This window comes from Carassius auratus, chromosome 46, assembly GCF_003368295.1.
Source record: "Carassius auratus strain Wakin chromosome 46, ASM336829v1, whole genome shotgun sequence".
NCBI classification, from domain to species: domain Eukaryota; kingdom Metazoa; phylum Chordata; class Actinopteri; order Cypriniformes; family Cyprinidae; genus Carassius; species Carassius auratus.
In genome coordinates, this window is record NC_039288.1 from 9,255,829 (window position 1) to 9,268,063 (window position 12,235).

The following is a 12,235-nucleotide window of genomic DNA, read 5'->3' on the forward strand; positions in this document are numbered from 1 at the left end:
ACACGTTTTTCATCAAGCGAGATGTAATGTAGAAATACACCGTTTCATCATTTCTCCAGACCTGTGTCTGCGTGAGGCCATCACTTAGACCCCCGGTTTGACTTCTGTTTTTGTCGACACACATAATGAGTTAATGATTCTAGCGCTCCCTGTGTGGCCAGCATTGCCACGGTTCAGGCTCCATTAGCCTAATTGACATGGTCTCCTAGTGTTTTATCCTCAATATTTTGATAGTAAGGTAATATGGCGCACTCTCTCATCAGTCACAGATGAAGGCTAAAGCCTGCCGTTTCAGAGGCTTGATTAAACGCACTGAAAAGCTTTGACATCCGCTGTCAGAAGCAGACGGAGCCCGACTGAGCACTAGCTGACTGATCCGCAATTAACGTTTAGTAGCTAATGTAAACAGCTAGCGTAGCATCTACAATTTAAAAAGCACTGGTTAAGAGAAGGGAAATTAGCAAGTGTTATATTTGGCATTCATATAATTTTTAGAGGCAGCATTGTACCCCCAATAGTGCAAAATTTGCGAAATTAATAAACAGAAAATGATACGTTTTAGGAGTAGTTCAAAACAAAACCCTTTTATTATAATGAAACTGCCACTACTGGTTACTTTCAAATGTATCTGTCCTTCATTTGTCCGCTTCATGTAATAATTTATGAGAATCTATCTTAGTCATTTGCTTTTCTCATTAAGTCTCCAGCGTGGCTGTAAGTGTGTGTACGAGACAGGTTTATGTAGTCCTGGGCAATATGGAATAGTATCTAATGTAATAACTAGTATGAGCGAGATTGATATTATGTCTATTTATTTCATTTAAAGATGCTGAAGTCCTCTTGCAGTAATCCTTTTTTGGTTCCAGAGCCTGCTTTATATAGTTGTATGGGAAGTGAAACTCTCTATTCCAAAGGGCTGTACAGTATTGCATTTTTAAAACTCATTTCAAAGAATGCAGTACGGAATGAGGCCAATGTTAATCCACTCTTTGTCTCTCTCTCGGTTTCAGTGAATGGAGGGTGGTCATCCTGGACCAACTGGTCAGAGTGTAACGTCCGCTGTGGTAGAGGAGTTCAGAAGCGCACACGGACCTGCACTAACCCTGCTCCACTTAATGGAGGGGCTTTCTGTGAAGGAATGTCCGTTCAGAAGAGCACCTGCACGTCTCCGTGTCCAGGTTAGAGACACAGAACAGTTAGCCTGTGAGCTGTCAGCTTGCAGTCTGAACTGAATATGATGAGAGATGAAGACCTGGGCATCTCAGAAACAGATCTGTCATCCTCAGTTAATCTAGTCTGATTTGTGAATCATATTATTAGTCTTATGTTTGAGTATATGTATTTTTTTAATATAATAATAATAATAATAATAATCCTCTCTGCTATCTTGCCGGGAGTTCAAAAAAAAAACAAAAAAAAAACACACACACAGGTTCAGGCACAGGGCACAGACGCATCACAGCCATTGACTTTACGATCACAGAGCTTCGGCTCCGCTGATACATCCGCAGGTGGCACAATAGACCTAGGACTACTGTCTGACAAAAAGCAAGCTGCAGTCGGGATTTTCCTTTCCTTAAAATAACGGATTACTTTTTTTAAAAAAATAACGAAGTTACTGATTACTTACGCACGAAACTAACGCGTTAAGTTACAAATTTCAGGAAAAAAGTAATTAGAGTACTCTAACGCGTTACTTTGTATATATATATATATATATATATATATATATATATATTGTTTTTTTGATAGTCTCTTATGTTCATCAAGATCAAAAATACTAATATTGTAAAATGCTACAAGTTTACGTAACTGTTATATTTTAACATGTAATGTATTCATGTGATGGCAAAGCTCGAATATTCAGCAGCTATTACTCCAGTCTTCAGTGTCAAATCATTCAGAAATCATTCTAATGTGCTGATATTCAAGTCACATCATTATGTATAATGAATAGAAAGTTCAGTAGAACAGCATTATTTGATTATCGAAACCTTTTGTAATATTGCTTATTAACATTAAATGTCTCTATTGTTACTTTTGTTAAATTAAATGCATCCTTGCTGTATGAAAGTATACATTTCTTAAAAATAAAAATAAAAAATGAATCAATCTTGCTGGCCCTAAACTTTTGAACAGGATTTTAAAAACTGAATATTTGTACTTTTTCTAATAAAAATAAAAATAAAATAAAATAAAATAAAAGTCCTTACCTTTCATCTATACCTTTAAAAAGTTCTATATTAATTCTTACCACAACATATAACATATAATATATATAATGTTGTTACAGAAGCTCTCCTGGAAATGTATCTGGATGCTCTTGTGAATTTTGACAGCAGATTCAACAGTTCAGTGCTTGTCAGTCAGGCAGCGTGAATATGTTTCACTGCTATGCCTTGTTAATTAAACATGCTTTCTGAACAAATTGATGGCTAATGAGAGCATTCATATAAAGCAGGAACATTAAAGTATGTGCAGCATTTGAATTGACCTCAGTGGCATAAGCCTCTTGAGTTTTACAGTTGATATGTGGCTGCGTTCTGTTAATGTGACAGTCATTTTCACAGATTTCCTGTTTACTGTCTAAAGCGTGATACAAAGCTCCTCGTAGCGAACAAAAGAGATGGAGCAAGACAGATAAATGGGGATAAAAACAATTCAGAATGACAGACAACTGAAAAAAAAACATATTCATGTGACAGAGATTTGACAGTAAGAGAAAATCGGGATAACGAAATTCCATAGGTTTAGGGAATCAAGACAGACAGATGAAAAGAGAAAGACTGAGGAGCAGAACGAGAAACCTGATGGAGTGCAAAAGAGAAGCATAACAAAATAAAACTTGGGTACTCTTACGCTGGCTAAATTTATGGTTTCATTGGAAGCACCAATCACATGGGAACCACTAGTCATGTTGGGGGGAAAGTTATCTGAGGAGGGCATGACGGAAAAAAAAACGTAATCTTGCTCTCCAGCCCAACTCAATCCCAGTACCCCACTCAGCAGAGACACACAAACACGGCATTTGCATTTAGATTAGCCACACAGGAAACACAAGCAGCCCATGGAATCGTTAGGGTAAAGGGGAAAGCCTGATGGAACAAGACAAAAGTAAATTGTCTTCGGCTCTTGTCAGAGATAAACCTTGAGAGGTAGAGTCCTGGAATTATAGCAACACCACCCACAGAAGTGAGTGACCATTCTGAGAGAGCGTTTTTTAGTTGCAAACTCTCCATTTGAAACTTTTTACGCGCTCTAATGAAAATGTGTGTCTTTGTGTGTGACAGTGGATGGTGGCTGGGCTGAGTGGACTATGTGGTCTGTGTGTAGTTCTGAATGTGAGAGGCAGCGCACTAGAGAGTGTACAGACCCGGAGCCAAAGCACGGAGGCAGACTTTGTGATGGAGCCGCCCTGGATATGGACAACTGCACCGGAGACCTTTGTATTCAAGGTGGGTAATATTCACCCACTGTATAACTGATGTCATCATCATCACTATCATCTCCATCTTTGCCATCACTGCTATCATCACCAGAGTTTATGCCAATCAGAACTGAATTGAGAATGCGTTTTTAATGCTGAATTGGGTTATTTATAATGGATTGGATTGAGAGTTGTAATTCTGGTTTGAATTTAAGAAAAAAAAAAGAAAAAAAAAAAACCTTTGCAATTTTACTTGAGGTGTGAAGGTTTAAAAACTCACAGACTAAAATATTTTTCTTTAAATATCGGCTAAAGAAATTTTTAGCAATGTGTATTATTATAAAAACAAATGTTGCATATGTATTATTTTTATTTATTTTAAATGTAGTTTTTCAATTTATGTGATCAATATTGCATATATTTAAATTAAAAATATGTTTATAAATGTAAATAATAAATTAAAGAATTGTATACTATACTATATTAATATAGTATAAAGCATGCACCATCATTGTCATCAATGTCATTAGCACCAGGCTAAACATATTAAAATGATAAAAAATCGACTTAAAGTTTCAGTGAAAACACTTACGGATGGTGTAATTCTTTCAACTTTACATGACGCTGTGTGTGGTTGTAAAATGAATAAAGAGGCTCAATATGCTCCTGATTTTCTGTTATATAGCTCATTATACTTCCTCAGTTCAACACAGATGCAGGGCAAAAAAAAAAAGATCTTACTTTTGTTTAGATCAGTGGAGACAAGAGCTCTGTGGAAGGCTGTCAGCGCCTGAATGAAACCAGTCAGTCAGGCCCTCAGACGAGCAGCACTTGACAGGCCGTTTTGTAATTCCTTGGGAGAGGCAGAAATCTTCTGTTTTAATCCTCCTCGCTCATCATCCTGACAGTTCTTTAATCAATCTTTCCTGCCTCCGTCCCCTAAGGGGGAAGGGTGTTCACTTCGCCATCCTCTGCAGATGAGTCTAAAGCCCAGCGGTGATAGACATCCCTATCAGAGACCAATTTCCTACACCTAATGCGGACACACACAACCACACACACTAATGCATCCGTAACATTCTTTCTGTATGAGAGTGGTAATTTTTTGTAAAAGATTTGACAGGGGTTCCAGATTATATGCCTGTCACTGACCATCATACATATGTAGATCTGTGTTTAGACAGCTTGATTCAGTGCCGTCTTTTACTCACCTCCTACATAATTCTCAAAATTAGTTTTTTTTTAAAAAGCATGGAATTTCTAGGGTTTCTTCTCGCTTTCTGCAATGGTGCAGCTTTGATCAGCTCGTGCATCGTCACACCAAATGGGCTTTTTTTATATGTTCAAGAGATTATCGCAACTTCCAAATATGCCTTAGAGCGCTGTTTGTGCATGAGCATCTGAAAATTGCAGCATTGTGCATCTCACAGCATGTTATATGTGTCTTTCTGCAGACAGGAAGCTGCTCCATGATGTGAAGGTTCCACAAGGTGAGTCACCACCGCTTCACCTTTCATCTGTGTTTCTTTTATTTTTTGCTTTGACTTTTTTTTTTTTTACTTCAGTTTCATAAATTAATTTACGTGCATTGCATTGCATTACTTTTGAACAGTGTTGTGGGTAACGCGTTACAAAGTAACGCGTTAGAGTACTCTAATTACTTTTTTCCTGAAATTTGTAACTTAACGCGTTAGTTTCGTGCGTAAGTAATCAGTAACTTCGTTATTTTTTTTAAAAAAAGTAATCCGTTATTTTAAGGAAAGGAAAATCCCGACTGCAGCCTGCTTTTTGTCAGACAGTAGTCCTAGGTCTACTGTGCCACCTGCGGATGTATCAGCGGAGCCGAAGCTCTGTGATCGTAGAGTCAATGGCTGTGATGCGTCTGTGCCCTGCGACTGAACCTGTGTGTGTGGGTTTTTTGTTTTGTTTTTCGAACTCCCGGCAAGATAGCAGAGAGGACAGCGTTTGGTTTATGGAAGTACGCACATTATTTTCAATTTGTCAACGAAAAAGAAAAGAACATAACGGTAAAAAGCACACTCTGCTTTGGTGAAAAGCTTCTGTCGACCGCCAAAAATTCTACCTCAAATTTAACGCTACGTTTTAATCACTACTTTGAAGAGTAAATGTAAGAGGAATGTGTTACAGCGAATTTAGGTTTGTGACTGTGAGTGACACTTTAATAATAATTAGTTCGGCTATTAAGCGATTTGTCATTTGCCTGTGTGACAGTGAAGGATTTAATTCGGTTTGTTATCATTTTTGTTTGACAGGCAGCTGTTAATTTCTGTTAGATCATTGGCTGGCTGGTTGTTCATCATTTTTAAATGGATTTAAATCTGCAAGCCTGTTTAAGGTTGTGTTTACAAGTAAGCATACTTGTACTTTGATAACTGCATTATTTAAAGTTAAAGAAAAATCAGGAGTTATCTTGTGGTGCTCATAATATACAGTAGCCTAGGCTACCCGGGCTGGGTGCGAATTTTGATTAATAATATGTTCTGTGATAATAAATAAATAAAACGCCATGTGGAATAGCCGATTGCTGACTGTCTTTCCTGTTATTGTTATCCTGCAGTGTTAATTTAGTCGGATGACTGACGTTATTCATTGTCGGGAGTCACGACTTCTAGGTGCATTTAAAGGGGCCGGGGGCTGTGTCTGTCATGTGTGAGCCGCTGCAAACGGCTTTTAATTTTTGGTAACGCATGAGTACTCTAACGCGTTACTTTTATGAATAGGTAACGCTGTATCATAACTGATTACTTTTAATTGATGGTAACGTTGTAACCTAACTAACTACTTTCCAAAGTAACTATACCCAACACTGCTTTTGAATATGCTCAAAGGCATGTGAAGCATGATGTAATAATGCCACATTGCATCACAATCATCCATCTTCATATGATCGCTCTGTACACCGTGTCTGTATAATTAACCCCTTTTACTGTTATCATCATTCTGAGTCACGCTCAACAAACAACCTTATTGCAACCTTTACATAAGCGTATTTGCACACTGACATTGAATCATTATCAACCAGGACGCCATTTGAAACAACCTGGAAAACCAATTAAGTTGATGACATTTTAAAGACAGCTTTCAGAGTGCTGACTCAGTGACTGAAACAATGCCACATTAACCTGACAATGATGCACCGCAAAGCTTAAATGTCTTTGAATGTCAGTGTCCCCATCATGATTGTAACATAGTCAAACATAGTAAACGTAACCTTTTACTAGTTGTTTTTTTATTCAAATGTTTGGGGTCAGTACGATTTATTACCTGTAAATGTTTTTGAAAGAAGTTTCTTATTTATGGAAATCTGTTTCTGCCATGGATTAAAAAAATGTGTGTGTGTGTGTATATATATATATATATATATATATATATATATATATATATATATATATATATATATATATATATATATATATATTATAAATAAGAAATTACACTTTTTAATCACACAATTTTTTTCTTGCACTTCTGAGAAGAAGAAAAAATCGTGCTTGTGAGATATAAACTCATTAATTCTAACATTTTTCTCATGATTTTGAGTTTACATCTCACAATCATGACTTTTTTTCTCAGAATTCTGACCTCTTTTTGTTTGTTTAAACTTGTTTGTATTTTTCCATCCCTGAGCAAAACACAAAAAACGAACTGCAAATTTTTGTATCACAATGCTGGTTGTTATTCTCTTAGTTTATATCTTACAATTACATTTTTTCTTCTTTTTTTCTGAGAATTGTGAGAAAAAAAAATCATAATTGTGAGATTATAAATTGCTATTCATTTTTTTGTCAGGTTTTCATGCTTTTCATGCATTTATTTAATGAAACACAGCAAAAACAGGAATAATATGAAATATCTTTACAACTGAAAAACTGTGCTGCTTAATATCTTTGGGAGATCGATGATGCATGTTTTTAGCATTCTTCAAAAGATCAGCATTTTATTTATATATATATCAATGTAAAAGTCTTTACTTTCACTTTTTGAACAATTTAATGCATTCTTGCAGAATAATTTCAGCAAGTATTATTTTTTATTAAATTTTTTAAAGCCCGTCTGCCCACAAGAAGCCCACACTTCTTGTTTCAAAACATAAAAAGAAAAGATACACACACACACAGACACACAGGGAACATGTTCTGTTCTGTTTTTATATTTTATTATTTTTATTTTTTTTCCTGTTCTGAACTCCAATCTGAAGTCACAGAGAAGGGGAGTTCAAGAGAAAGGGAACAAGGGGATTACAAAGCAAAGGAGAAGGAAAACAAAAAGAAAAGGCAGCGAATTGAGCAAATACCTAAACACGAGTGCAAATGAGATTCATTAGCCTGCCAAACTTTTCCAGAGCTCCCAATTAACCTGCTCTGTTTGCTGTTAGTGCAGCTCCACATGTTTCTGGCTAGTGTTTTCATAGCCGCAGGCTTTGTCTGATGTTCCCTACCCTTCTAGAGGCTTTTGAATGCTCAGAAACAAAATGCTAGCTTTTCTTTGTTCTTTCTGTTGTTCAGAGTGTCCTGGTTGAATTGTTTGCATGAAGGAGTCGGCGGATAGGGCCTAATCACTACAGATGAGATAATATAATGAGCTGCGTTGTCACGAATTCCCTGCAGTAGGTTCGCAGTTTTTGCTTTGCCAGATTCCCTGCGTGTATTCGTGTTGAGAGTCAGGTGTGCGGTTCAGGGCTGATTGTAATCGCCCATCGCTAGAGAACTTTCATTAGTTCTGGAGGTGTCTGAGAAAGTGAGAGCATTAGAGAGACTAAGAGAGAAAGCGAGACTTTTGTGATGAAGGTGTTTTATGGTTATGTCATTTATTTGTGGCTGTGTTGTATCTGTATACATCAAAATGAAATCCCTGAGCTATTTGATGGCAATTTGAGCAAATAAGCAAATACCTTTATATAATCATTTTCAAGGAACTACAGTCATTGCCTAGTCATTGTGTATTTCTCTTCAAAATCTTTTTCTTTTTTTCTAGCTGATATGGACAGCAGTAATGATGTAGCGCTCTACTCTGGCCTGGCTGCGGGTGTTGTAACTGTCATCGTGCTGGTCATCGCTTTAACGCTGTACCGGCGGAACCAGAGCGAGTATGGCGTTGATGTCATCGACTCGTCTGCGCTGACCGGAGGATTTCAGTCCTTCAGCTTCAAAAGTGCCAGGCAAGGTGAGTCAAAACAACATCAAATTGATCCAAGTGCATGTATGACTCGCACCATAATTACAGTGCATGCAAGGCAGAACTGTGAAAAAACTCCCCACAGTTTGCTACAGGTAATGCAGCTTGAATTGTTTAACCTGCAAACTCCACTCAAATGTTATAGATGTTTTGAATTAAGTTTCTTTTTCTTACCCAATTAGCAGTTTGTTTATTGTTTTAAGCCTCACAATATATATATTTTTAGATTTATGCTTAAAACACAAGGTGATACGATTTTCTTTTTACACATTTTTTGCTTGTAAGGTGATCTTGTTGATCTGATCTGGTTCTATTTATGTCCTGTTTTCATTTTATATTTCACGCAGCTGGGCTAATAATCGAAAGATTGTTGGTGCATTTGACTTAATAGTTCATTTGGATCTCCAATTGCCTCCAATTATGAACTACAGAGACAAATGCAAGTTTCAGTTCCATGATAATTTATAGTTTTATAAGTGCTACACATTAAGGTTTGGTTTGGTTACCATGATCTAGATTAATTTTTTTATGTGTGCTGTTGTTGTCTATTTATTTTAGATTGCTCACATAAATCAGAGTTTTAAACTATTATAAAAGTATAAAAACTATATAATTTAAAATTATAACATTTTCTAAGAAATCTAAAATTAATATGAAGTTGGCACATAGTTAGAACTTAGTTAATGGATCTCATACGGTTGATAATCAACATTTTCTGAGGAATAAGTACTCCTTTTCACTGACCATTTTTCTAAAGGAGTATTTTAATTCATTTTTCAAGAGTAATGTAATTTAGAAAAATTATACGTTTTTTAAGAGCCCTTTGCTTCCCATTTACCTGGCTAAATTTTTTATTTTATTTTACACTGTTTCTTGTCTCTTTGCCTCTCTGCTCTTAACCAGAGCTAGAGAGTGTTAGTTGATTTACTTTCCATGTCTCTCTTCTCTTCTCTTTTGGCCCATCTGACGCCCCCCGGAAAAGAGATTGATGTTGATGGAGGGGTGCAGAGAGCCGAGCACTAGTTCTCTCTTGCTTGTCTGTTCAGTAATAGAGCCTGTTCACAGTGCTATCACTCTCCTCGGCCCACTAAACCCCACCGTAATGCCATACACACCAACACACACAAACACATCACCAGATGTCTCGACAGGAAGTTTTAAAGTGCTCATTGAGGAGCTAAACACAGTGAGGTGATAGATACCACAGTGTACCCGTCAAATGCTTATAAATGTCAATGAAATGATGGATGGATAAAAGTATGGATGGATGCAGAGTGTGTGAAAACGATCCAAAAAGTGAGGGAAGATGCATTATAAACCATAACAGTCTGACTCATGAATATTAATTAGGTGACATAACATTAGCAGTCATTACTGGTTTGCTGAAAAGCAATAATGATGGATGGATGGATGAACGGATATAATGAATTGAAATGTGCTAGTCGATGCAGTTCACTTTAAATACATTTGCCTAGAGATCTGATCACTATGGAAATCTCGACTCATTCGCTGATGCATTTACGACTCCACAAAACTGTTAAAATATCGTTGCAATAACCTTGTTGCCTAGGCGACAGGTTTTTGACAGCGCTGCCAATACGCGTACAGCAGAGAGCGACTTTGATAGACACTCGAATCAAGCAAGACAACTGTTGTCATGGAGATCGGAACCTTTAGCCTTGCGTGACAACTCTCGCACGTTTAGATTTGGAACAGATCTGCCGAAGGAGAGGTTTCAAGTGTGAGCCGCAGTCTATCCTCCCGGGCCTCAGTCCAATCTGAGAAAGAGAAAATGAGTCCCTCTCACACCTCTTTTCGCCACAGCTCAGGGAAGTGCTTTCGTTCAGCCGTCGCTTTTTGATGAATAAAACAGATTGAGGGGTGTCTGGGTGAGTGTGATTTGTTTTCGTGATCTGTCAAAAGTCTCCGCAGAGCTCATAATGAAACGAGTGGGATCACTTCTCACTGCTGTAACAGCTGCTTTTAATAATCGAAAGATTGCTGTTGCATTTGTCTTGATAGTTCATTTTGATAACGGGAGGCTTTCAGTTGCATCATAATTCATCATTTTATGAAATGTTTTTGTCTCAATTTCATGCTAAGAGTTTTATAAGGGCTGCACACCAAGGTTTGGCTGGTTACCATGATTCATTTACACCCTCCTGGTAGATGCTGCCGACAATCTGGAAAACATCTGTCTCCTTTGAATGCTATTAAAAAATAATATTGTGCAAGTTGTGCAAGTGTGTACATACATACATACACACACACACACACACACACACACACACACACACATATATATATATATATATATATAATATAATATATTTTAAAATGAGGCAATCATATATTTGAAACATTTATTTAAAAAAACATTGCACTTATATTATATATAGAGAGATGCACTATATAATTTCTCTGTGCCGATACGTGTATATATCCAGTTATTTAGAACAAAAATAAATTACACGATTTGAAAGAAATGTTATGTAATAACTTGTATGCTTTCCATATCAAATGTAATAACTTGTATGTTGTCCATGTTTCAGATTAATTGTGCTAATTTTTAAAAAGAAGACATTAACATTCTTAACTCACATTACCTGAATTCACTACTGTAGTGCCGACACATTTTTAATTGACAGGATATAATCCGATCTGAACATCAGCTCTTTTTTTAAACAATCAGCCGATGTCTGATAGCATAGATAATTGTTTTAATGCATATACATCAGTGCATCCCTAATAAATAATAAGTATATAGTTATATTTGGCAGAATTTACAGATCTTTTGGAAGGGTGTCAGTGGTGATTATTTATTTATTTATTTATTTATTTATTTATTTATTTATTTATTTGTTTGTTTATTTGTTTGTTTGTTTGTTTGTTTGTTTGTTTTTCCTTAAAACTAACCAGACAAACCATGACCCACTGAACTGAATGAAAAACAGGGCTAGTATTCGGCCCACACAGAATCCGTGAAATCTGGAATCCTGCAGAATGGATTTAAGTATGTTAAAAGTTGCTGAGAGAACTGCGCTTTTACTGGTAACCAAAGGCATTAATAAATTATTATTGTTCAATAAATATTTAATGTCTGCTAAATATTGAATGATTTATTAAACAAACATGCAAAACCCAAGGATATACTGTAGACAAACTTTTGAATGATGGATGTCTGAATTTCTTGGAAACCTGAAGAGCTTTCGGTTGAATTCTGCAGGTTCAGATTCAGTGAAGGTCTACCCTTCAACATAAAGGCACAATTTATTGTGTATAGTAGACCTACTGTACAGATACTACTGGGTCTGTAGTTGCACACTGATTGATGGAAGGTCAAGCATTCAAAAATCTACCCAGCAAAAGTACTACTATTTGTTTCAAGCTTTGTCTGAGTCAATCCAAAGATGTCTAAAATTATGAAAATCCAATGAATTCTAAGATGCAAAGGCAAAATATATTTTTTTAATCTAGTTCTTCATATTTTAATTAAAAATGCATTTTTTTTAGTATTATTAGTATTATTATTAATAAGATTTATGCCACCTTATATTGGTCACACTTTAGTTTGGGGACCAATTCTAACTATTTTTTGCCTCAATAAACTCC

The 12,235-nt window shown here is 36.3% G+C and overlaps 1 protein-coding gene across 1 annotated transcript in view; it reads left to right on the forward strand.

The window, feature by feature from the left end:
- The window catches only part of LOC113063645 (netrin receptor UNC5D-like), a 44,221-nt gene that overhangs the window by 9,918 nt on the left and 22,068 nt on the right, over window positions 1-12,235 (forward strand). Inside the window, exons 5-8 of the mRNA XM_026233984.1 lie at window positions 1,011-1,178; window positions 3,291-3,455; window positions 4,882-4,917; window positions 8,423-8,611. Of these exons, the coding sequence (XP_026089769.1) occupies window positions 1,011-1,178; window positions 3,291-3,455; window positions 4,882-4,917; window positions 8,423-8,611 (558 nt within the window). The remainder of the gene's footprint in view (window positions 1-1,010; window positions 1,179-3,290; window positions 3,456-4,881; window positions 4,918-8,422; window positions 8,612-12,235) is intronic.